This window comes from Odocoileus virginianus, chromosome 5, assembly GCF_023699985.2.
Source record: "Odocoileus virginianus isolate 20LAN1187 ecotype Illinois chromosome 5, Ovbor_1.2, whole genome shotgun sequence".
Classification (NCBI taxonomy): domain Eukaryota; kingdom Metazoa; phylum Chordata; class Mammalia; order Artiodactyla; family Cervidae; genus Odocoileus; species Odocoileus virginianus.
The window spans coordinates 19,986,000-20,012,270 of NC_069678.1; the positions used below are offsets into that span (position 1 = coordinate 19,986,000).

The 26,271-nt window shown below is 42.1% G+C and overlaps 1 protein-coding gene and 1 long non-coding RNA gene across 8 annotated transcripts in view; one reads left to right on the forward strand and one right to left on the reverse strand.

Moving 5' to 3' along the window:
- Positions 1-26,271, forward strand: part of DDR2 (discoidin domain receptor tyrosine kinase 2) — a 171,658-nt gene that overhangs the window by 87,978 nt on the left and 57,409 nt on the right. For 5 of the 7 annotated variants that reach the window (XM_070467704.1, XM_070467705.1, XM_070467702.1 and 2 more), the window contains one exon: positions 11,938-12,046. In XM_070467704.1, coding sequence (XP_070323805.1) covers positions 11,938-12,046 — 109 coding nt within the window. Of the gene's footprint in view, positions 1-1,420; positions 1,669-11,937; positions 12,047-26,271 lie in introns of those variants that run through there. The other 2 variants (XM_020872854.2, XM_070467699.1) reach the window with 1 other exon arrangement.
- On the reverse strand, positions 3,764-21,016 carry LOC139035170 (uncharacterized). Its single transcript, XR_011487750.1, has 3 exons — positions 20,935-21,016; positions 19,110-19,321; positions 3,764-3,926 (listed from the first exon to the last, which is right to left on the reverse strand). It is a non-coding gene; the product is annotated as an uncharacterized lncRNA (long non-coding RNA).

The following is a 26,271-nucleotide window of genomic DNA, read 5'->3' on the forward strand; positions in this document are numbered from 1 at the left end:
TACCTTTAACCGCAGAGGATTGATACAGTTGAGTTTTCGGGTACCTTCAAGCTTTTATGGCTGTGAGTCCGTAATTTTGAGGACTAATATCTTTATTTCATAACCTCCAAAACCTTCTGACAGACCGTCAGTCAGCCCTCCTGCTAACCTTCCTGGGCTCAAGCTTGCCTCCAGGCAGCCCTCTGCTCCCCAGGACGTGGGTCAGGGGCCTGAGGAGCCTGGGCAGAGGGTGGGATGGGGCAAGAGAGTGAGGGAGGCGGGGTGGGGAAGGTGCTCAAGTGTGGGATCCTGGAGGTCAGGGTGGAAGTAAAACACGCTGGTGGGGAGCCGCGGCTGCTAGAACTCGGTGAGACTGGAGGCTCTGCGGCGGGTTCAGCAGGCCGGGGGTCCTGAGCTTCTAACAGAGCCTGCCTTCACGTTGTATCAACCTTCTCCTTCCCTCCTCCTAATCTCATGAAGGCACTCTAGCGATTATATCCTTCGAAAGGATGGCAGACAGATGCTGTCCCACCGTGGACGTTCTGTGGTCCCTCTGCCCCGGGGCAGGGGGAGTGTGTTCGAACAGGGATCTCATTCGGCCACCTCTAGCTGTCTCCATTTTACAGGTGAGAGGGTGAGGAAAGCAAACTCTCTTGTAATGAGGGCAGGAGCACAGCTGGCTGCGTCATCCCCTCTGAGCAGCGGGGGTCACCTCGGGTCATCTGGGGAACATCCTGTGTGCTTAAACACTTACAGACTGGGCCAACCCAGGTCTTTGGCTCAGCACTGAAGCAGCTACATTTTGAGAAGCGAGAGATTGGGACTCCCAGAGGAAAGTTGGGAATGAGGAAGACATCAACAAATCCTTGGGAATCAATATAAAACCGGAGGGTGTTTGGTACAGTGAGGGGGTGCATGTGTGTGTGGCTCTTCCTCTGCCAAAACTACGCTCATTTCTGCATATTTGTTTGCTGAGTGTAAAATACTCCAAAGATTGCGCCTTTTATTTGTTAAATCTGAAATGAAAAATGACTCAGCAGAGAGGAAAACAAGCCTTGAATGCCCTGAATGGCCCCCTGAATGAAAATCTGTGGCCGTAAAGCGTGCGGCTTCTCTTCTCCCCTCCAGGCCCTTCAACACACACACGAGGACAAGTATACCATGCCCAACTGTGCACACACCGCACCTCAGATTGGTTCCTGTTTGGCCCAAGCCGCTTTATCTCATTTCCCTTCCCACTCCAGCCTTTCCAGGGCCCCCACCCCTTCCTACAGGACGGTCTACCCGAGTTTAGGTGGAGGGGCCCTGGCTGCAGGCCATAGCTGATTTTCTAGGAGGGCAGGCACTTCCTATCTGGCTCCTTTCACAGGCTCAGTGTAAAGATCCCTCAGGGAAATCTGAGACTTTTTATTCTTCCATCAACTGGTAATCACCTCAGATTATCTCTAGCTTTTGGACCTGGAAGGATGGATTATCTGGGCAGAATGACCGTCTGCCAAACCAGATGTTGCCTGCTTGGTACACAAGCTGTATTCCTGGAAAGTTGAGTATAAACTGGATTTAGGTATACTGAATCATATTCTGAATTACTGGAAGGATTTTCTACCAAAGGAACTTAGCAGCAGATCCTTTTGTAAAGTGAAGCAGTATTTTGTAATGTGGAGACTCTCTCCATGATTTATGACTTTGGTAAGTAGATGGAACATTTTTGTATACTGAATGCTATTTTAAATGTACTGTGTGGAAACTTGTTATTCAAAGGTACTCAGCACCGAAGGCTTGTTCAAAGAATTATTGTGTAGTGTGGATAAACTTTTCATGATTTATGAGCTTGGCAAGTTCAGACATTTCTTAAAATGGGATATACCTCTAGCTCTGCTTCAGAGAAAAAGGTGATTTTTGCTAACAATCAGATTTGGGGGGCGGGAAATGAGAACTCTACTGTCTGTCAGTTATAGTCACTTCAGAGGGACTTGGGAGAAATAGAAATAGAGGTACTCAAATTTTCCATTTTTTTTTAGGGCGGAAAATCCTAAGGGTGGCCTTTTTGCCTACTTTCTGTGTTATCACCAAGGGGAGATTATGGTGCTATTTTTGCCAAATAAATGCAGTTAACTATTATAGCAACACTTACGAAACTGTTTCTTTTTATATTAAATCTGCATCTTCTAAATAAATATCGTCTATCTACCTCTTCATCACCTCTTGTCTGTCTGTCTGTCTGTCTACCATCTATCAGTCCTATAGCAGGACACAGACCCTGCAGTACGGCTTGCGTAGCCCTGAACCCTGTTGCTCCACCAGCACTGGGAACCTCACACCCTGAGACCCCTCGGTGTGTGAGCTGTGTGACAGACCTCAGCTTGTTGCACAGCTTCTCTCTCTCAGCAGCTCAAAGGTCGCTTCAGCACTCATCTTCGGGGCTCGATCTGCGCTCACTCTCCTATTTGAGCCCCAGAGTCGAGCTTGTGCCTGGGAATGTGGTATGACTCTCGGTTCAGCTTTATTGAGCTATAAATAACATACAGCGTTGTGTAAGTTTAAGGCATACAGCCTGCTGATCTGATACATTGGTATGTGGCAAAATGATCATCATCATAGCATTAACTAACATCTTCATCCTGGCATATAATTTCCTTTTTGTGGTACGAATATTTAATATCTATACTTTGGTATAAAATATAGTATTATTAGCTACAACCACGATGCTGTACATTAGATCCCCAGAACTTCTTCATCTTATAACTGTAAGTTTGTACCTCTTGATGAATATTTCTCCATTCTAACCCACCCCCTTCCGGTGATAACTACAACTTTGTTTCTCTGAGTTTGGCTTTTTTAGATTCCACACATAAGTGATAGCATAAGGTAGGAAATGGTCCAACATTAAAAAAAATTTTGGCTGCATCCTGTGGCATGTGAGACCTCAGTTTCCCAACAAAGGGTCAAAGCCACACGCCCTCCCTTGGAAGGTGGAGTCATAGAAGGCAGAGTCTTAACTGCTGGACCCCGGGGAAAGCCCCTGGTCTAACTTTCTACGGTAGTTGTGAAAGAAGGGGGTTACACTTTCTCAGTTGTGTTTAACTGGAAGCTGTAGGAGACACAGAGCTGACCAGGAGAGAGCCCTCCCTGCATACAACCTCCACAGAACAGGATGGTATCAGGCAGGATGTGCTGGTGACTCTCTCCAAACGGTGATGCGGTCCTGACTCTGTTTCAGAAAGAGGCCTTTGCAAACTCACCCAAGTACAGAAATAACTTGTAAAAAGTTTGATTCTAGTTTCTTTTAGAAAAAATTCCTGGTAATTTCTGGCTATGACTGTCACACTCACATCTGCCTAGCCATCCATTTACTTCCCAGTTTTCCTGATGGCTTGGACCCACAGTCTGTCTCAATCCTGGGGTGGGCAGTCTTGCGATGGAGAGTCAGCCATCTACCATTGGATCTGGGAGGTCCTGAATCACGGCTCCTTTGGAGTCAGTTTGGAGTGTTCCAGCCAACTATCCAGCTTGGCTAGGGTGGGGAATTTTGACTGTCAAGAGGGAAGTGGGGTTTTCATTACACACACATATGCTCTCTGAAGTGTATAGTCTTTGATGTTCCTGGAAACTATTGGGCTATGGGTGAAGTAGCCGTGGCCGAGGAGTCAGAGGAACTGGAAGGGTCTTCCGTCTCTTTCTAGTTTTGTGACCCAGGCAAGTTAAGAGTTAATCGGATTTTGATATATAGGGAAGCAAGATCCCTAACTTTAAATGACTCATGATTTGGCTTGAGAGACAGACATGTAATTCAGCATGATGAATGGGGTCCAGCAGCCAGGTCGGGTAAGTCTACCTAGGTTGTGAGTGGAGTGACTTAGACTTTTACTTCCCTACTTTGTGAAGGGGGGTGGCAATCTTTCCTTTCAGGTTTGTTGTAAGGCTTGATGATTATTCATTTGTAAGTTCTAAAAAAGAGAGAGAGAGAGAGAGAGAGAGAAAGGTTTAAGTAGCAATTCGCAACTGTTTTTTCTTCTACTCTATCTGCAAGATATAATACTAATAATTAGTATCTCTCAATACCTCAAGTGATTCTCAAAACATAAGATAGGTCAGCCCATACTTTGAGTCTGTTGGATATGCATGGTTGGTTGGTTAGCACCCTCAAGATTCTGATAGACTGCCCCAAGGAATATTTTTGTTTTTTTGGTCAGAGAAACAACTGTGAATGACATTAACAGGGGGAATATTTTGTTAAAATCAAAACATCACAAATAAGACTAAAGTTTCCTTTTGATCTTCATTTCCAATCTCCAATGCCAAACACTACGATCTCTGAGGGAATTACTATTATCAGCACTTGCCTTCCAAGATTCCTTGCTCTGTACCCGTGTACTAGCCTATTTTAGCACTAGAGTGTGCCCTAGATTGATGGTGCTTAACTTTCTAGATCTTTCATGTACATATGTGTATATATGTCTGTAAGTGTGTTTTGATATCCGTAGAAATATATAGTGTGCTTTATATATGTCTTGAATCCTGCTTATTCACCTAAAACCATGTCATGGACATATAACCATGTAACTACATATGGTTCTAACTCATACTTTTAAACTATTGATTACTATTTCATAGCAGGAATATGCCATAGTTTCTAGCACTCCTTTATTGGTAGAAAATTTCCAAGTTTTGTTACTTAAAAAAATATTGTACCCAGTGTTCAAGGATTTCAGTTTCTCTACACTCTTGTCTACAGTTGTCTTTCATTTATTCATTTTTGATAATAGCCATCCTGACAGATATGGGGTTGATTTCTTACTGTGGTTTTGATTTGTATTTCCTGATGGCTAGCAAGGTTGAGCATTTTTCATATATCTCTTGACCATTTGTATGTCTTCGTTGGAGACATGGACATTCAATTCCTTAGCCCATTTTCAGGGATTTTATTAGTGGAATTTTATTTTTATTTTTTTGCCATCGAGTTGTATGAGTTACTTAGGTATTTTGTATATTAGTTGCTTGTTGGATATATGGTTTACAAACAGTTTCTCCTACACTGTAGCTTGCCTTTTCATCCTGTTGATTGTTTCCTTTGCTGTGCTTTTTGGTTTAATGTAGTTTCACTTCTTTATTTTTGCTTTTTTCTACTTGTGCTTTTGGTATCATATCTATGTTGTCATTGCCAAGACCACTATTGTGAAGCTTTCCCTCTATGTTTTCTTCTAGAAGTTTTAAAGTTTCAGATCTTACATTTAAGTCTTTAACCTACTTTGAGTTGATTTTTGTGTATGGTGTAAGATAAGGGTCCAATTTCATTCTTTTGCTTGTGAGTACCTAGTTTTCTTAGCAGTATTTGTTTAAGAGACTCATTTCCTACATTATATATTCTTTGTATCCTTCTTGAAGATCAGTTGGCCACAGCATTAATGGAACACTGTATGGAGATTCCTCAAAATTAAATATAGAACTACTACATGACCCAGTAACTCTTCTTCTGGGTATTTATCCAAAATAATTAAAATCAAGACCTTGAAGATACTAGCATTCCCCATGTTCATTGTATTCACAATAGCCTAGATGTGGAGACAACCTACATGTCCACTGACAGATAAATGGATAAAGAAAACATGGCTTACACATGCAATAAAATATATTTAGCTTTAAAAATAGAAGCAGATTTTGCAATATGCAACAGCATGAATGAACTTTGAGGACATTTTGTTAAGGGAAAAAAAATCAGTCACAGAAAAAGTAGTGCATGATTCCGCCTAAATTAGGTATCCCAAACGGTGAAATTCATGGAGTGAAAGAGTGGGATGGTGGCTGTCAGAGTCTAAGAGGGGGAATGGGTTTTTCTGGTGGCTCAGATGGTGCAGAATCTGCCTGCAATGTAGGAGCGCTGAGTTCGATCCCTGGGTTGGGACGATTCCCTGGAGAAGGGAATGGCTGTCCACTCCAGTATTCTTGCCTGGAGAATCCCATGGACAGAGGAGCCTGGCAGGCTACAGTCCATGGGGTCACAGAGTTGGACATGACTGAGTGACTAAGACTTTCACTTTCAAGGAGGGGGGGTAAATGCAGAGTTATTAATCAATAGGCATACAGTTTCAATTAAGCAAGGTGAGGTAAGTTCTGGAGATCTGATACAATACTACACATATAGTCAACAATAATATGTAGCCAACAATAATATTTATACATGTAAAAATTTGTTAAGGGTAGGTCCTATAATATTTGTTCTTACCTTGATAAAATAAAAAGGGGGGTGAAACGGGGGATTAGGAGGGATCTCACAGGAGAGGATATATGTATACTTAGAGCTGATTCACACTGTTGTATGACAGAAACCAACACAACATTAAGTAATTATAAGTAAGTAATTATCCTTCAATTAAAAATAAAAATTAAAAAAAATGCAAAGCACTTCTTTGTGGCTACATCATTATGCACCTATTTAAATCTTCTCTAGGATAAATAATAAATGGAATGTATAGATCAGAGTCTATGTTTTGCATAGTTTGCATGTTTTGATTTAAATTATCTTCCGATTTATAAACCCAGTGGCAGAGTGTGGGTCTCTATTTCTCCACACTATTGCCAAATTTCATAGTTTCACACTTTAAATTTTTGCCAGTCTGACAGATAAAATTGGTATTCAACTGCTGCTGTTTGTTTTTCTGATTCTAGTGAGGTTGAGTGCTTTTAGATGTTTACTGGTATTATGTTGTTTCCTCTTTTAAATGCTTTTTATTTACTTGGCCCATTTTTCTAGTCACTTTAAAAAATGATTTATAGAGACTCTTTATACCAGAAAAATACATACACATTGTTTTGTTCTAGAATTTCAAATATTTCTTTTGGCCTGTTGCTTGTCTATTAAGTTCATGATGCCTTTTATCTCAAAGATGTTTTGAACTTTGATGAAAGCATTATCATTCTTTTTATTTGTAGATTTTTCTTTCTATGTCTTATTTATGTAGGTTTTCCTCTTGCTCACAGCAGATTCTCAATATTTTCTAGAAATAGTCGGATAGTTCTGTTTTTACGTTTTGGGCTCTTTATTTTTGTGTGAGATATGAATATACCTTTATTTGTTTTTGAAAAGGCTACTGAATCATCGAAATTTTTCACTGATTCTAAATGCCCATTTTCTTATATGGAAAGTTCCCACTTATATATATATTTTTCTTGTGTATATGTATATAAGTATTGCCTATTCTCTTCATTGTCCTATTTATCTATTTCTTTGTCAATCTCATATTTAGGGAGGCCTTTCCTGATCATCTTACCTGAAACAAACCTCATTCATTCTCCATCACATTACTGGATTTTATTGTCTTCATGGCATGAATATCTCTTTAGGTTTCTTATTTATTTATTTGCTAGTTTGTGTATTATAAGCATCATGATGACAAGAGTCTTTTTTAGCACCTTTTAGCCTTTTTATAAGCATCATGATGACAGGACCCTTTTTAGAACCCAGAACAGCACCTAATAGCCTTTCAGAAAATAGTTGCTGAATGAATGAAGGCCAATAACTTTTTATTTTTAAAGTTTGAATAAATTTCTTGTTAAAGGAATTTGCACTGTTAACCAAAGAAGTGAGTAGAGAAGGACCTTCCATCTTCTTGAAATTCTTTCATGTATGTTTATGGGTTTTATTCACAAGTCACATTGCTTAAATTTTGAACCTTTAGAAAGATTCATTCAAAGAGGCAGAAAAGGGTGATGTCTGTTTATAGTAAGTTTTGGGGATACTTCCTTTTAAGGTATGGAATTTAGACTAGCCAGATACAACAACTGAATATGTGCTTAAGACAATCATTAATTCATTCTGCAACTATTTATCCAGCACGCTGATAAGTGCCGGGAATGCAATGGTGAATGAAACAAACAAGGAGCTTATGGGGTGCAGGCACTAATTAGACAACCATAGCAATGGAGATATGATTATAAACTATGATCCTTTCTGTGTAGAAAAATTACACGATGCTTTCAGTACATGTGCAATCAAGGGGGTAAGAGAATATTTCACTGAAGAAATAACCATTTGGTGGTGATTTGAATCAGAGAGAGGACTGAAACTTTTAAACAGAGGTCCTAAGGAGGCAAGGTGAAAAAAAGAAATGAAAGAAGTCTGAATGTAACTAAGTAGAAAGGTTGAGCAGGAGTGTAGCTCTGGTGAAGTAACAGAGGTCAGATCAAAGGAGAGTGTAATATGATGACAAACAAAGACAAAAACAAAACAAATGCAACAAAGCAACCTAAGTAGCTTTTGGAGTAATGCAAACCCTGGCTTCCTGCATGAGCTTTGATGCCTATCAATTGTGTAACCAGATCAGTTTTAACTTCTTTCTGCTCAGTTACTTTAGTCATGAAAACAAACCTGGTAGAGTGACTGTAAATATTACATGAGATAGTCCTTGGCACATGTTAGGTATTCATGGGATAGTACTTCTAGGCTTATTAATGGTTCTTTTGTGTTTGTTACCTGCTGGGCACCCTAATTTAAGCAAACAAAGCAGAAATAATCACTGGTATTGGGGATTCACAACCTGAACCAAGTAAAACTTTCCAAAAGAAAGTTCAGTCAATACTTTTTGAACAACTTGTATGCAGAGTACATCATGAGAAACGCTGGGCTGGATGAAGCACAAGCTGGAATAAAAATTGCCGGGAGAAATATCAATAACCTCAGATATGCAGATGACACCACCCTTATGGCAGAAAGTGAAGAAGAACTAAAAAGCCTCTTGATGAAAGTGAAAGAGGAGAGTGAAAAAGTTGGCTTAAAGCTCAGCATTCAGAAAACTAAGATCATGGCATCTGGTCCCATCACTTCATGGCAAATAGATGGGGAGACAGTGGAAACAGTGCTAGACTATTTTTGGGAGTTCCAAAATCACTGCAGGTGGTGACTGCAGTCATGAAATTAAAAGATGCTTATATTTAGAAGGAAAGTTATGACCAACCTAGACAGCATATTAAAAAGCAGAGGCATTACTTTGCCAACAAAGGTCCATCTAGTCAAGGCTATGGTTTTTCCAGTGGTCATGTATGGATGTGAGAGTCGGACTGTGAAGAAAGCTGAGCACAGAAAAATTGATGCTTTTGAACTATGGTGTTGGAGAAGACTCTTGAGAGTCCCTTGGACTGTAAGGCGATCCAACCAGTCCATTCTAAAGGAGATCAGTCCTGGGTGTTCATTGGAAGGACTGATGCTGAAGCTGAAACTCCAATATTTGGTCACCTGATGCGAAGAGCTGACTCATTTGAAAAGACCCTGATGCTGGGAAAGACTGAAGGCAGGAGGAGAAGGGGACAGCAGAGGATGAGATGGTTGGATGGCGTCACCGACTCGATGGAGATGAGTTTGAGTGAACCCTGGGAATTGGTGATAGACAGGGAGGCCTGGTGTGCTGCAGTTCATGGGGTTGCAAAGAGTCGGACACCACTGAGCGACTGAACTGAACTGAAGTTCTGCTTAATTCAGTTAAAAACCATTTTTGAGCATCTACTTGTACAATATATAATGCTTTCTTTTGAGGATACAAAAACAAACCATTTGCAGCTAGTGATTAAATGGGTAATTTTATAGCAATGTTATGGAGGATCTAATAGAAACAAATTCAAACGAGACATTCCTTGAAGGAGGAACCCTGGGGAAGGTTATGGAGGGGAGAAAGTAATAGCCAATAATCCACAAGGAAGGTGTCATGAAAGAGAACTGGAGAACTGTTCTTCAAAAGCTGCAGAGAGGGTAGTTAGCCAAGGCAGTGCTCCCAACAAGCTATTTGTAGCAGGACATCCTGAATCATGGTCATGGGTTAGTTCTAGCTTATAGCCAAGACCAGTGTCTCCAAACTCTGCCTGTGTGTTTCTCTTCGGGGCATGTTTGTTTGTGGACTCTTTCATGGAAACTCAGTGTTCCGGCTGCTGGCAGTGAGTAGGCACTGAGACATGTTTGATCTCATCTACATCTATGCCGTAAAACCATGGTCATCACGTCTATGGATCACTTTCCCCTGCCCCCTACCATGAGGCCACTTTAGTTTTTTTGTGTTTGATCAGTTTTGGCTCTATCCTCTTCAGTCAGAACTATCTGTATGTATGTGTGTGTGTATATATCTATATAACCACTTGGGGTGGGTCAGAGTTCTGTTGCCTAGAAAACATCATAGAAAGCTTCTGTTTCCTCAAAAAAAAAGCTCCTATTTCCTCTTAGCTATGTCGTCCTATTATTTACTGTATTCTCATTATTGTCCATTAAAATCATATTCATCCTTTAAGAATCTGATCAGATGCTTATTTCCTTATGAAACCTCCTCTAATCACTCCAGCTTAAAGGATTTTGTCTCCCTTTATAATTTCACATTATACAGTTTTCTAACAGTGGGCCCAGTGTTTGTTGACTAATAGTGTTACCTGGAAGAAACTTTCTTTTTTAAAATAAAGTTTTTATTCTTGAACTGTTTTATATTTGTGGGATCACTGCAAAGAGTACATAGATTTTCTATTTACCCATTACCCAGTTTCCCCTTTTATTAACATCTTACATTAGTATAGTAAATATGTCATAGTGAATGAACCAATATTGACACATTATTATTAACTAAAGTCTGCACTTCACTCAGATTTCCTCCAAATGTCCTTTTTCCAAATGTCCTCAGTTTTCTCCAAATGTCCTTTTTCTGTTCCAAGATACCATCCAGGATGTCACGTGTTACATCCAGGCATCATGACTCCTTCATCTCTCTTAGCTGTGTCAGTTTCTCAGACTTTCTAGTCTTGGGTGACCATGACAGTTTTGAGGATTGTATATTAGGAATGTCATAGAATGTCCCTCAGTTGGATTTGTCTGATGTGTTTCTCATGATTAGGCTGGAGTGATGGGTTCTTGGGAGAAAGACAACAGACCAGAGAGTATCTACATAAATTATTTAGAGTTCTTTTGCATGAGAAAATTTGTTTATTCTCCTCCATTTGTTTATTCAATCATTTATTTATGGGCTTGTAAATATTTATTTTATGTCTTGGGTTATAATGCAATACCACTTTATCCATTTTGTTGCATAAATTGCTCCAGCTTTGGCCATGGGGACTCTTTCTGTTGGCTTTGTGTCCTTTTGCCATATCCCCATCATTCTTGTGTGTGTATATATTCCCAACTTGGGGCACTACAACATTCTCCACGATAATCGTATTTCCTGCCTCAGCCCTGAAATGAGCAGTTTCTGCAAGGAACCCTGGTTCTTTTTATTGGAGAATGGTATAAGAAGTAAAGATCTGGGTATCAGGTTTGCTCATTGCTATTGAGTGTCATTGCTTCTAGGCACTCTCATAACAAGAAGATAGATATATGGGTATGTACTAACCTGTGTGTAAACATCTATAAATATTTCCATATGTGACCATTTATATCTCTATTAAGCTTAATATGAGTTCATACTGATGTCTCAACTCTAATCCATAACCACATGGATTATTCCAGGGGAACTTGAGCTTCAGGTACAATTCCAGAATAAATATTGACCTTACATCTTTTGAAAGGTAAACACATTAACATCATTGAATGTTTTTCTTGGTTTAATAGTGGAATAAATATTACAATTATGAAAATATTGTAAAAGTCAGTTTTACTTTATCACTGTTCACAGTTTGGGTATTTATCTTATTAAAACTTTTACCCATCTATAGTTTTGCTAATTTTAATTCCATGAGAATTTAATCTAATAGGGTTTGAAAGTTCTTATATCACCTAACTATTGAATGTCCCAGAGTTTGAAAATTTTTATATTTTGTGACAATTCAGTGTCCCGTTCAACGATCAAAGTTCATGACTTAGAATTCTAAATATAGAAATAAACACTGTAAAAACACAAAGATAATTGTGTAAGTTGTGCTCATCCGTGCTGATGGTTCCCACTTCACTCACTCCTCTCCTCTTTCTTCTTGCCTTGCATTTTTGGTGGGCTGAAGGCTCCAGTGCCAACACCGTCTCCTGAGATGATCCTGATTCCCAGGATGCCCTCCGTGCTGCTCCTGCTGCTGCCTGTCTTGAGCTCTGCAAAAGCTCAGGTTAACCCAGGTAACACTGCCGCTGCCCAGCCCCGTGCTGGAGGACGAGCTGAACACTCAAGCCCTTCAGTCTTCATCTTGGGAAAAGCACTGCTGAGGGGCCCAAAGGCCCCTCCTTCCTTTCTTTCTCAATGGTGAAACAGGGCCATAGCAGAAGTAGAAACTAATATACTCTGTAACATGCTGAATAGTGTTAAAGTGTTTCTTACATGGAATTGGGTGGAATAAAAACAAAGTAAAACGGGAGGTGGAAGAAGCAACCCTTTGCTTCTGCATCTTCTGCGAAACAGATGAGAACATTTTCAGATGCCTTAGAGAACTTCTGCAAGTTGGTGTCCCAGTTAAGCTTGGTTGGCTAGGGCCTATATTTTACTTGGCTGTCATGTTATGCTTTGGGGACCCTGGTCTTGTAGGATCTCAGGCAGCTTCTCTTTCCTACAGGGTGTGGCCATGCTCAAAAATAGATTTGTTAGTCCCCTTTTCCCAATTCTTTAAATTGAAGTATACAGTTATATCAATTGTCTATTACCATAGTGATGCCACTTAACAACATATGCAAAGTTGGGGATTTAGTCTGGTTTTGATGGGATTATTTTTCTGGTCCCTTCTGGATGTCCCTTCTGCACATATCTGGAAGTAAGCTGGTCATTTACTGACTCATCGAGGATGGCCTTGTCTCTGACAACTGGGGCAGCTTCGCTGTGCTCTCCTCTAGCCCTGCTAGTGTAGACACCTTTTAATGGAAATTGCATAGCAGCAAAGCAGAGAGGGAAATGTGTAGCATTTTTCAAACTGGTGCTTGAGTCATGTTTGCTGAGATCTCATTGTCCAAAGCGAGTCACATGGCCAAGCCCAGAGTCAGAGTGTGACAGCACAAAATATTACACGGGGGAGGTATGAATACAGCAAAGAGGAAAGGGCTGGGGCCATCTGTCCTTTTGGCCACAAACTTAAATATGGGAAATCAGACATAGCGTAAGTGTCAATTTGATGAATTTTGTAAACTGAGCACATCCATCTAGGTAGTATCCAGATGAGGCAACAGAACTCTACCAGGACTTCAGAAGCTCTTCTTACACTCTCTTCAAGTCACTTTGCCCCACCTTCACCCCAAGGGTAGTCATTATTGTTTTTTTCTAACAATACAAATTGCTGCTACTTGTTTTTGTACTTTACATAAGTGGAATCACCTTTTGTTTCTGGCTTCTTTCGCTCAACATTTTGTTCGTGATATTCATATCGTGGCATGCAGTTGGCAACTCTGTTTTCATTGTTGTATAATTTTGTTTAAATATTTTATTTATTCAGTCTACTTTGGATGGTAATTTGGATCATTTCCAGTTTGAGCTCATTATAAATAAAGCTCATATAACCCTTCGTGTAAAGGTCTTTTGGTAGAGATAAATACACAAGAGTTTTAGATATATACCTAGAAGTAGCTTATATGTTGGGCTTCCCTGGTGGCTCGGAGGTTAAAGCGTCTGCCCGCAATGCAGGAGACCTGTGTTCAATCCCTGGGTCAGGAAGATCCCCTGGAGGAGGATCTTGCATGGCAACCCACTCCAGTGTTCTTGCCTGGAGAACCCCATAGACAGAGGGGCCTGGAAGGCTACAGTCCACGGGGTCACAAAGAGTCAGACATGACTGAGTGAGTCAGCACAGCACAGCTTATATGTTGCATATGATCTGTTTCCCTACATATTGCTGAAGAGTTTTCCAAAGTGATTTTACTGATATCCCACCCCACTGCAGTGTTTGAGAGTCCCAGGGGCATCAGGCTAGATTTGAATTCCTGAGGGTATTTTCATTTCCTCTTCTTCATCCAGTATGACTGTACATTTGTGAAACACTCACCTTCTTATCTTTGCAAAAATTCCATTTCCATGGGATATTCCCTTTTCTTCCATATGACACATAATCAAGATACTTTAATGTCAGTGATTAACTGGTTCAGTAAATTCAGTACCTTGTTATTTTTTGTAATAAGCTTAGTGAGTGCATCTCAGATCTGAACTTTGACAAACACCATCCTTTCATTTCATGCTTTGTGTTCCTCTCAACACAGACTAGCTGAAGTCTGGCTGCCTTCTACTTGGTCTTAAGTTAGTTACGTGACAATAGTCATATACTTCTCTTTGTACTTCTTTCATCCTTTCATCAGCAGTAAAATAAAGTTGGATTAGATAAGCTATGAAACCTTTTGTCCCAAACTTACTATAATTTAGTGGTGTAAGAGCTTTACTGCCCATTTTGGAAGACAATGATAGGCTTTGGGCTTGGAAACAGGGTCTTTGAACTCGCATGGCTGTTTTTCACAAGAAAGACCATTTGTCCCCAACTCCCTGCCACTTCCCAGGCTCAGGAATCTAAAGTCAGAACTTCAGAGGAATCGTGTCCCTTAGTCTAAGCACATAGAAGATAGCTGATGAATATCTTAAAGATGTAAACCCTAAAATGTTCCTTAGTAAGAAGTTGCATCTAGAACTCATGCCCCAACCTAGTCTGCCTCCATGGGAAAGGGGCATCTCTAGACTCCATATGAAGTATATGAATACTCCTGGCCACTGAATTTGTTTGGTCAGTTTCCAGGGTCAGGCTCCTCCAGAATGTATAAAACCAGTGTTTTGCTTGCCGTTGGGGGTCCAGAACACTGCCCTGTGGAATTTCAGGTAGGAGGAAGTAGTAGAACCAACCTGGTTATCCTGAAAACTTCGCTGAGGGTCTGTTAGTCCTGAGGACTCACCCAGCCAACTAAATAACTGCTGAGTGTGGAGAGCACAGAGGCAGTTAGCCCCACTCTCCTGACTTGGCCTGTGACAACTACTTGTGTTGGAAAAGGGAGAACACCCCTTCCCTCCCACGGCGATTTAGGCACTTAGGATCCATGGTACAGAGCCAGGGCACATGCTGGGACTTCCCATGTCCAGCCTGGATTTTGCCCTCATAAGAAGCAGGCAACTTGCTAGCAGTTTAGAGTCTTGGGGTGGTGGAGTCCTCCTTTGGTATCTAGAGTGTTTGGAGGAACAAAGACATTAAGGATCTGAGATTCAGAGTGTTCTCTTCCAACTGGTTCCAAATTGACTTTCAGTTCATCTCTGTGGTTTTATTCTTTCTAGCATCAATCCTACATCCAGTGAGTTCTTAAGGTCTAGGGACTTGAAATCCTAGGCTAGTCATGCTGCAATGAATCTTAGAGATATTTAAGGCCTTCTTCTAATTTTATAGAAAAAGGAACTGGGTGTCAAATAGGATGAGTGATTTTGTTGTTTGCCCATGACAGCACACACAGCTAATGGTAATGCAGGGACCACCGGCTCCCGACTCCCAGGCCCAGGTTCCTTCCATCAGACCTACCCGCCCCTTTGGAGGCCATTTGAGGAAACAGTCTTTCTCTAGTGATCATGTATAACTGGACAGCTTTATGGTTTCCTTTCTGTGACTTCTGATGTACATTTATGGGGATGAGAGATAATTTGGGTTTGAGGGACAGCCTGAATCCAAGGAACTGGGTAAGACAACAGGTTCCCACAGAGCTCTTGGAAGCTTGGTCTTGTTAGCACACTCGGCAAGAAAGGCTAGAGTTAGAAGGCCCTCGGGACCAGCTCACCCTGGCAAAGAAACCTAAGTACTCTGGTTGCCTTCTGCATGACTGTCCCCTTCTCCCAACTGCCTGTCTCCCACCAAAGCCCGTACAGCTGCTTTACCTACACACATTTCCACACCAGAAAATCATTTTTACTTGCCTGGGTTGTCATCGTTCATGGCCCCAGAGATGTGCTGAGAGGGTTTATGGGATCTCAACTGCTAATGAGAATGTGGTGCTTATACCAGGTTTCTGAACCCAGGCCTGAGGCACTAAGGCTGTGTGTGTGTGTGTGTGTGTGTGTGTGTGTGTGTGTGGCTTGAGAAGGGCCTTGGAAAGGACCTCCCAGGTTGAATTTCTCTTCAGTGCGCAATGCTAGATGCTGCCCAGATTGGCTCTTTCTTGCTTGTATCAATATGTTTGTGTGTCGAATCTAGCCCGAGGGTGGCCTCTGGTATCCTTCCTGCCAGTAAAAAGATCTCTCTCTGGGGATATCAGAAACTCATTTGCCCCTTAAGCATTCTAGTTATGCCAACTGGAGAAAAAGAAGACGCGAATTTCAGAGACGAGTACCAGCTAATATTTAATAAGCACTTAATATACTCCTGGTACCATTCTATCAGCAAATTTAGTCTTCAGAAGCACCTTAGGAATTAGGTGGCATTGTTTTTCCAGTTTCACAGAGGGGAAATTGAGGCCCAGAAACATTAGGTAACTCACTCAAGGTTATAGACCTAGCCGAGTGGCAGAGCTGGGACGTGACCCACCTCCAGGGAGCATGCTCTTGGCCTCTGTGCCATGCTGCCTCCTGCAGAGTTAGCCTCCCTGAATATGTGCCGCCCCATCACAAGTCTCTATGTCATGCTGGCAGAGACAGTGGAGGCCAAGGGTGATCCAGAGAAAACGAAATTTGCCAGGTTGGGTAGAAAGAGAAAGGGAGAACATGGAGTAAAGACACATAACCACAAATAGAAAAACAAGAGGTGGAGATGGTTGTCACCGAGAAGTAATAGGGCAAACATGAAGATAAGCTAGTGCCCAAAGCAGGAACCACATGACTTTGGGATCCTAGGTCTGCGGCAAGTGCTTTCCAATCAAAGGCTTTGCCTTCACCCAGTGACAGCAACGTGCCATGCTATGTCCCTCCTCCCAGGATGCATGTTGCTTTTGCTGTAAGATTTCAACAAATCTGGAATCAGGGCATTCTAAAACTTAAACAAGCAATAAGTTTCTCTGGGCCCTCTTTCCAGATTGTTCCCTAAATTGGTGGTTCTTCCTGACCCTGATGTTACACTACAGACAGTATGGAGAGTATGTGCTGACAGAAGAGTGTGAGGGCAACACAGATGATGAAGAGACGATGGCAACTGAGAGATCTAGATTCTGGCTTCAGCTCTGGCACTGTCTCCTTTGTGACTTTAGCTAAATTTCTTCACCTTACTTTGCTCACTTATAAAATGGGAAGAATAAAGTCTGCTTTCTGCACTTCATAGAGTTAAAATAGGGGGACCAAATGAGATAATGGGAGTCAATGGGCTTTGGAAAGTTATATGCAAATATCAAGGGTTGTGATTTGTTACTTTTGGAAGAGAAGGAAATTAAAATAATGCAAACTATAAAACAACAGTTTCTTTCAAGCTGATGATGGAGGAGGAAAGAGAAAAAGAGTTCATTAGTGACTATTATGGTCCCTTGTGGTCTCCAAGAGAGACTCACATTACCTTTGGGGAATAGAGGTTCTAATAACCCTGAACTCTGGCCATCCCAATTCCAAGGGATGCAGGGCCCTGTGCCCAGGCTGAGCATATTCATGACAGTGTAGTTTTTTATTTTTTTATTTTCTGGGGAGAATAGTGTGATTGTTGACTTAGCTCTTGGTCTTAGCCAACAGGCCTCTGAAGAGCGTGGATGTGGTAAGATAGGCCTCTCAGAATTTTTCAGTGGTTTGGACACATACACAGTAAAGTAAGGCAAAGTTAAGACATTCAAAACAATGAGGGTTTTGGAGGGGCTTAAGTGGAAGGTGATGAGTTGCTAAAAAGTATGCAACTTCTTTTTTCCCTGCTTCACAGATGTTAATGACTTGGGCCATTGTGTGTGGTGTTGATCTCCTGTGTCCTCATGATGGACACCTATCATAGTGCTTGGCTTGTAGAGGCAATCAGTTAGTGTCTGAGGAGTGAAAAGAAGGCGGGAAAGAAAGGACGTCAAGAAGCTCCCTTTCTGCCTGCATTTTCCTACAGAAACACATCAAATTATGCCAGGAGAAGTCTGAGCTCACAACGATGTTCAAAAGCTGAGAAGAAGACATAAGAATATCATTCTTTTAAATGATGGGGGTGTTAAGTAGAAGGATGACAGATGAAGTTCCCTGAACTGCCCCTACTAATATGCAGTAATGAGGTCCAGCCCCTGCTGTCCGAGGGCTCTGAGAGCCTTATTCCTTGCAGAGGCAGAGCAGCCTCTGTGCTTATTCCTAAAAGCCTAAGCTCCCTCTCCTCTGGTCTATGGGCAGAGCATTTTAGTGGTTAGAAATAAAGAAAAATGTGCTTACATTTACCCAAGTGTGTATTACTCTTGACATTTCAAGGGGAGGATTTAGACTTAATCTTTCGGGTGCTGTAAGCTATAGTCAAGATATAAGGTAAGGAAGAGTATCTTGTATGCATAAGTATTGCTAATTTAAGAAATGCTTCATCTTGGCATAGGAGAATCCCTGGATACAGGGATAGGCTAAAACCACTTTGAGAAAGCTACAATATTAGTTTGTTTGTTCTAAGTAGGTTAAACCAATATTTAGGACTTTTTATAGCTTCTTACTGAGTAACTTGCTTAATAGTGATGGATGCCTCTCCTCCTAATATACAAACACCGCTACTTCTACTGCTGTGACTATTGCTACTAGTGATAATAGCAATAACGACGTGATAAATCTCTGGTTACTCTTTTTGTTTCTTCAATAAGTAAAATTAATCCCTAATTGATCTTATGAGGATGAATCTGAATTCCTCTCTTGAAGTGCCAAGAGTAAGAAATTTACAAATATTGGGGTAACGTTAAAGACATTTTTCTACATTTATGACCACTAAGATATATAGGTAGAAAACTGGCTTGTCCCAGTTCTCTGAGGCTTGGGTGGTCTTCTCTTTAGAAATGTGTTTGGGTCTTTGATTTTCTTAAGAGGATGTGAACCCGAAGTCCAGACTGGTTAACAGTGAAAGCAGTTGGATCTGCCTTTACACAGTAGGGTAGACTATCTTCACTTTGGGCAACTGGTAGGGTTTAAACTTGGATTCTTGGTCATTCAGTGCTTTTTGAAAACTCCCATATTTTCTCTGTGACCTCGCTTCCTGGTAGGTCCTGAACTCTAATCTTTATCAGATTCAAAAACTCAGCTCAACTTTTCAGAGGGTTTCTCCTTAGGTTTTCACACTGCCTCTCGTATACAACCCCAGGATTTGGCAAATGTGCTGAACAAGAAAAAAGCTACCTGCTAGAAGGATCCCAGGCCTCCTTCAAAAACTCTGAGCTTTCATCCTCTAGTGACCCTCTGCCAGTGTGAAGCCCAGGGTCAGCCTCTTGCCTTTGCCCTTTGCAGTTGGCAGCTGGTTACAGTGACTGCAGAGAGGATGCTGCTTCTCACTCTCCCTTCTCCAAATCTTCAGTTCCTCTGTTCTCACTCTGTCAGCAGCAATCGGATGCCTGTAAATAGATCATTTATAGATTTTATCTAGTCCTTCCAGTATCTTCAGGGGGAGTGTTGGTTACTATAAGCTACTCCATCCCACCTGGGAACAAAAATAAAAAGTTAACTTTTACCTTGCTGTTGCTGTGATTCACGTTAACTGATTATGCTTTGCTTTTTGAATCAGTTAGTAGGAAGCTCAGAGACAAATTTGAGGCCCATCACCAGCAAAGTGTATAGAACCAAATGTAATATTGATTATATTTTGGATATTAAACTTAGCTCCAGCTTACCTTAATGTCCTTATTCTCTTTCCCCATATCTGCATTTCTACACTTATTTGTTTGTCTGTTTATTTACTTAGTATATTGTACAGTTTTGGAAGCCAGTTCCAATTTTTTTTAGAATGAGTCAGAGTAAAAATAGTTAAAAAATCAATAACACCTACCCTTTATTAAATGTTACTGTTCTAAGCATTACTCAGCTGTAAACATTACCAAATACTTGACATATGTACTCATATTTTCTCATAAACAAGTACTGTTATTGCTATAAAACTGAGAGGCTTAAAGCTTAATCTTCCTAAGGCCATGAAACCTCTAAATTGCTTAAGAAAGAGTGAATGTAATATTTAAAATAAATGATCCCTTCTCCTTCTGGATATCATTTATTGAGCCCTATGGCCTTCAAGGAATTGTTAAGCTCCTTGTACATTATATCTCTGCAACAACCTTGCTTGGCAGGATTTTTTAAGACTAGGAAGTCGAGGTTCAGAGAAGCTTAGTAACTTGTCTTGAGATCCCACAATTTGGAACAGGCAGAATCAAATTTTAAGCATAGGCCTCTTTTGATCCTAAACTATCCCACAACTTTGTTCTCAGCTCCTAACTCATGGCTACCCAGCTGTCTCAACTTACCTCCTTGTTGAGGGAAAGGACATACTATTTTAGCAGGAGGCTTTCACTGACTTTGTTAACCAGGAAGTCTAACATACCTTATCCGATCCTTATCTCAGTACCCAGAAATCCAGTACAACTTGGGGACCCCTCTTCTAGAGTTCTGAAATAATTGTTTCTGGAGAGTATTTTAGGCTTTTAGGAAAACTGCAATTCTAACGGGCTGTTCTTAAGGGAAATTTCGACTTGAGCAAAAGAGGTCTTGGCAAAATAGCCTCGTTGTACTTAGAAGAACCCAAATAAGTTTCCTTGGCACCTAGCAAGATCCCAGTTTGTAGATATTTACTTGCACAGTGAACAAGTCTGAAGCAATCTGCTCAGCAGGGTTTCTGGAGAGAAGGGGCCCAAATGACAGCTTCTTTAATTAGACCACCTTGTCCTCTCTGGAGCTGGAAAAACTAGGTCATGGTAGCCTTAGCTTGAAGAAAGAGGAACCAGGGATCAGATTTGACTTTCAGTCCTGATTACCTTAATCAGCTGTTCATCCTTGAGTAAGTCAATTTGCTTTTCTGAGCCTCAGAGTTTCTGATATTTAACATGGAGCCATTGGAAGGATTGATTTCTTAAAGGCCTGGCTCTAAAGTTTCATGATTGCAGATGTTTCTTTAGGTCACCAACTGCCTTGGGTCCCCTGGTTGACCCTAATAGCTGAGCCCCTCCCCCAGCAGTCTTACCTGCCCCATGCCAGAGAGGCCCAGCTGTCCGCTCTCCATGGCCTCAGGCCTGGGTGCCATGCGTGTGTTTTCCTGGAAGCTGCATATAGGACACTCATTGATGGGGAGAGCCTGTGGTCTGGAGTTGACAGTGAGATGGTAAACATCATGAAACAAGCGGCCCTTTCAGGCTCTCAACTTTGGCAGCACAGTGTGAAAATAATTCTTGGAAGCTGGGGCCTGGTGGCAGCTGCTGCTACTCGGCCTGCCTGCCAGGCCCCACCAGAGCTCAGGATGAACCGCCTTGCCGCCTGGGCATGCAGCAGCCTGTCCTAGTAACTTTCCACTCTGGGAAACTGGAAAAGTCAATTGGCTCCTCTGTCCGGGAGATTGGCGGGTAACGGAAGCGTAGGCAACCACCAAGACAACTCAGCAGGCAAAATCAGGTGATGCCTCTTTGCTTCAGGGTCTCTTGCTTCCCTTTGTGATTTTCTATCTTTTCATGCTGCTTTATATTTCATAATGCGAAGCTCAGAGACAGATGGGTGGGCTTTGATCAACAATGAAGTGGGCTTGGGGGAAAGTAAGGGGACCTGACTTTTAGGACTTGGGCCGACTTGGCAATTCTGAGTCTTCACTATTGGCTGGGATCCCTTCCACAGAAGGAGTTTGCCAAAAATAGGTACATTCAATGGGAAAACCACACTGGTCCCACTGAGAAGTGCCACGTTAGTTGCTGAGGGCCAAGGTTTATCCTGGTTCCAAAGACCCACTAGGATGAGGAAGGCCATCCAAGATCAGCTCATCTACTTTCCTGTGTCCTTTCTCTGAGGCCCCTGGGAGTACCAGTTCATCAAGTCTGCTTTGATGGCTTTCATCTCTGAACTCCCTTTCTTCATGCGATATTCCTTGGTCTCAGCTTCTAGACCTACAGCTCTGCTCTGTTGTCTGAAGAAGGTTTGTAATACCTGTAGCCCAGAGTTTTACTCTGGCTTGAGTTGGGGATCTTCTACTGACTAATAATCTGGTCAGAACTTCTCTTCCTCTCATGCAGTTAGTTCACTTCAGTCACTCAGTCGTGTCTGACTGTTTGAGACCCCCATGGACTGCAGCATTCCAGGCCCCCCTGTCCACCACCAACTCCCAGAGCCTGCCCAAACTCATGTCTATCGAGTTGGTGATGCCATCCAACCATCTCATCCTCTGTCAACCCCTTCGTCTCCTGCCTTCAATCTTTCCCAGCATCAGGGTCTTTTCAAATGAGTCAGTTCTTCACATCAGGTGACCAAAGTATTGGAGCTTCAGCTTCTGCATCAGTTCTTCCAATGAATATTCAGGACTGATTTCCTTTAGGATTGACTGATTTGATCTCCTTGCTGTCCAAGGGACTCTCAAGAGTCTTCTCCAACACCACAGTTCAAAAGCATCAACTCTTTGGCGCTCAGCTTTCTTTATAGTCCAACTCTCACATCCATACACGACTACTGGAAAAACCATAGCTTTGATTAGACGGACCTTTGTTGGCAAAGTAATGTCTCTGTTTTTTAATATGCTGTCTAGGTTGGTCATGGCTTTTCTTCCAAGGAACAAATGTCTTTTAATTTCATGCCTGCAGTCACCATCTTCAGTGATTTTGGAGCCCCCAAAATAAAGTCTCTTTATTATTAAGACAGTAAGTTTCTTACTGTTTCCATTGTTTCCCCATCCTCTCATGCCCGCGAAGCACTCTTGCAGCACTGTCCTCTAGAGATTGTTGTGAATTGGCAATGAGATGGTGCTCCCTGTGACAACCCTGACCCTCATCAGGGAAATGCTGCTAATCAGGGTATTTTCTCAGCAAACATGGGCTGAGTGCCTTTTATGGCCAGACACTTTGAGAGGTTCTGGGGCAGATCAGTTGTAATACCTGCTCTGAAGAATTCAACATGTTGTTAAGATCACACTCTTCATTTACCCATCCTTGAATTCATCCTTCCATCCATCTACTCATCACTGTACCTCTTTCTTTCTTTCTTTCTTCAATTGCTAAATGCATGGTGAGCACCTAATGGTACTCTGTGTTTGTAGGTGGTAAGGGGGAAAAGAAAAAACCTGATATAATTAGTATTTTCAAAATTGCTTACAATTTCAGTGAGGAGGTAAATAAGCACAAGTAAAATGGAAAATCTCAGGTGAAGGTTGCTACCTAAACGAGTGTCCCAATTTTTCCCACCATCACTTTTATCTTCATACCATGTTTTAATGTTTTCCATAGTTTTGTCAGGCTTCTCTGTTAGATGGTAAAGAGTCTGCCTGCAATGCAGGAGACCCACATTCGATCCCTGGGTCAGGGAGATCCTCTGGAGAATGGAATGGCTATGCACTCCAGTATTCTTGCCTGGGAAATCCCATGGACAGAGGAGCCTGGTGGGCTACAGTCCATGGGGTCACAAAGAGTCAGGCATGACTGAGCAACTGAACAACAAACTTGTTAAATTCATGAACAAAAAGATGTGTGTGTGTGTGTGTGTGTGTTAGTTGCTCAGTCATGTCTGACTCTTTGTGACCCCACGGTCTGTAGCCCACCAGGCTCCTCTGTCCATGGGATTCTCCAGGCAAGAATACTGGAGTGGGTTGCCATGCCTTCCTTCAGGGAATCTTCCCAACCCAGGGATCAAACCCAGGTCTCACACTTTGCAGGCAGATTCTTTACTGTCTGAGCCACAGGGAAGCCCTATAGTGGCCCAGACTTTTAAGGAAGTCTCAGACATCTGCTGCCAGGTTAAATGTCACTAATAGGGGTTATCCTTCTTCAACTTCCTAGGCCTTTTTTTTCTTTCTTTAAAAAATTTTTATTTTATTTTATTATTTTTATGTATTTATTTATTCTTAATTGATTGCTTTATAATTATGGCTTGATTTACATCAACATGTTTTTAAGTTCTGCAATAATAAACAACCTAATACAAAATTCTTCTTTTACTAGTTTTTCTCCCTATATATATTTATTAAGGGACTCAGTTAATGCCAGGCTTCAGGAAGCTCACTTGTGCTACTGTATGGAGAAGGGTCAATAGGAGAGCCAGGAAAAAGAGCTAGAAGGCATTATAGTATTCCAGGCACGAGGTGGCGGAAGTTGGGCCCTGCATAGAAGTAGTGGGGAAGGGGAGGAATAGCTGAACTTAAAAAAATTGCAGGAAGTATTGAACTGGCAAATTTTTTAAGTTCAGCTATTTCTCCCCTTCCCCACTACTTCTATGCAGGGCTGTGAGACGTGGGTTGGATCCCTGGGTTGGGAAGATCCCCTGGAGAAGGGAAAGGCTACCCACTCCAGTATTCTGGCCTGGAGAATCCCATGGACTACCCCATGGGGTTGCAAAGAGTTGGACACAACTGAGTGACTGTCACTGTCACTTTCATTGGGCTGGCAAAAAAGTTCATTTGAGTTTTCTGTACCATCTGTCCCACTGTTCACACTGTTTGCACTGTTTGCTGAACCCAAGGCAAGGCGTGAGCTAAGAGGCTGGGAAAAGACTCAAGGGGCCATTGGAAATGCAGACACAATTATTCTCTCCTGGCTGACTCAGCAGCCGTAGCACAACCATAACATAACCTCATATAACATAATCATGCTGTCGCTCCAACACAGCCCCAGTGCGGCAGCAGCCAGGGCTTTCATGGTGAAGCGCATACAGGTGAGCTGCACACAGCAGCCCGCGGCTAGGCGGGTACCTCGTGATACACATGTGCAGTGCTATAAATGATCTCAGCCATTACATAACCATGCACAGTCATTGTTTACAGATCGTGGGGTGGGAGAGCCTGATCGGCACTATCTTGTTAATTTCCTCACACCATCTTATGGAAAAACCAGAATAAACTTTTTGGCCTAACCAATAAATTTGAGGGATTTGCTGATGAACCAGATGATTCTCAGAGGCCACGTTTACATCTCACTTCTTGATTGCCTCTTAGCAGAAATAACATGTCACCTCTCATCCTGAATTCTTCCTCTCCAAAAGCTTTGTATCAGTTTCCAGGCAGAGGTTCAGAGATCGCAGCCCCTCTCCCCTGACTCAGGGAGAACCCTTCTAGTTTTTGTCAATGTTGTTGCCACTCTGCTATCTTCACACAGTTTGGGCTTAAACCCTTTTGTGATGGAAGGACTGGAGGGGATGAGGAGGAGGGGGCTCCGAGACATTTAGCATTTTTTATGTGAAGAACTGGAGCCTCATCTTCTCCCCCAGTTCCTCTAATTATCAAACTTGATTGTGCTTCAATGCCACCAGGAGGGATGAGGGACCGTCCGTTGCTGGGCCCCATCTGCAGATCCAGTAGGATGGGGGTAGGGACTGAGAATTTGCATTTCGAACACGTTCCTGGGTGATGCTGGTGCTGCTGGGCCTGGGAGCATGCTCAGAGGACCACAACTGTAACACAGTGATAGATAAGGAGACCAGAACCTTGGGGAAGGGAGTTGGTATTCCTTTGTACCAAAGAGATGATCCCAGGTGGGATCTCAGGTTTTCTCTCTCTGTGTTAACTAGGGTAAATTCCCATATAAGTTTAGTTCGACCATAAAATAGAAAGGGTCCCTGAGCCTAGGAAATATAATGGAACCAAAATGTTTCATGAAGGCAGCTTCAGCAGCAGCAGCTCTGTGGAAACTTCTTGGTTGCTGTTCCCAGGATAAGCTATGCCTTGGTGGGGAAGTTATTTGCAACAATATCATGATTCACCCCAGGCGAACCCCCTTCCCGATTTCTGGTTTACTTTAGATGTTCCGGGAAACAGTTCTCATTACACTCACAGCTCAGTGTCTAGAGATACATGATAGCCAGGAATGAAAGCCCAGTGGGACCGTGAACATGGATTTCTCTTTCTGTCCGGCATGGCCCCAGAAGATCATCTGGTGTTCAAGCTGGGAGGGATCTTGGAGCAGAGTGGTTCCGAAGAATGCTGCACAGCAGAATCACCTGGAAAACTTTAGAAGTATGCAGATTCCTGGGCTCAGCTTCGCAGGCAGAGGCTCCCAAATGTGTATTCTAGAACCTTGCCAAGCAATTCTAAAGCAATTGGTCCATGGACTGGCTTTTGGGAACCACTGCCTTAGAGAACATCTACTCTGACTCCCTTGCTGTCCACAGGAGGAAACTGAGACCCAAAGAGGGTGTGGAGTTTGCTCAGATCCCATATGGATTAAGTGGTGGAGCCAGGAATGAATCTGAAATCATTTGGTTTTCAGAGGTTGTATAGTTTAGTGTGGTCACAGACTCTAGAGCCAGATTCTAATCTGAGTATTTACTCAGTGAAAGGTCTTGGGCAGTTATTTAAATTCTTACTAGTAAAATGGGTATTAAGTGGGAAACCTGAAATAAT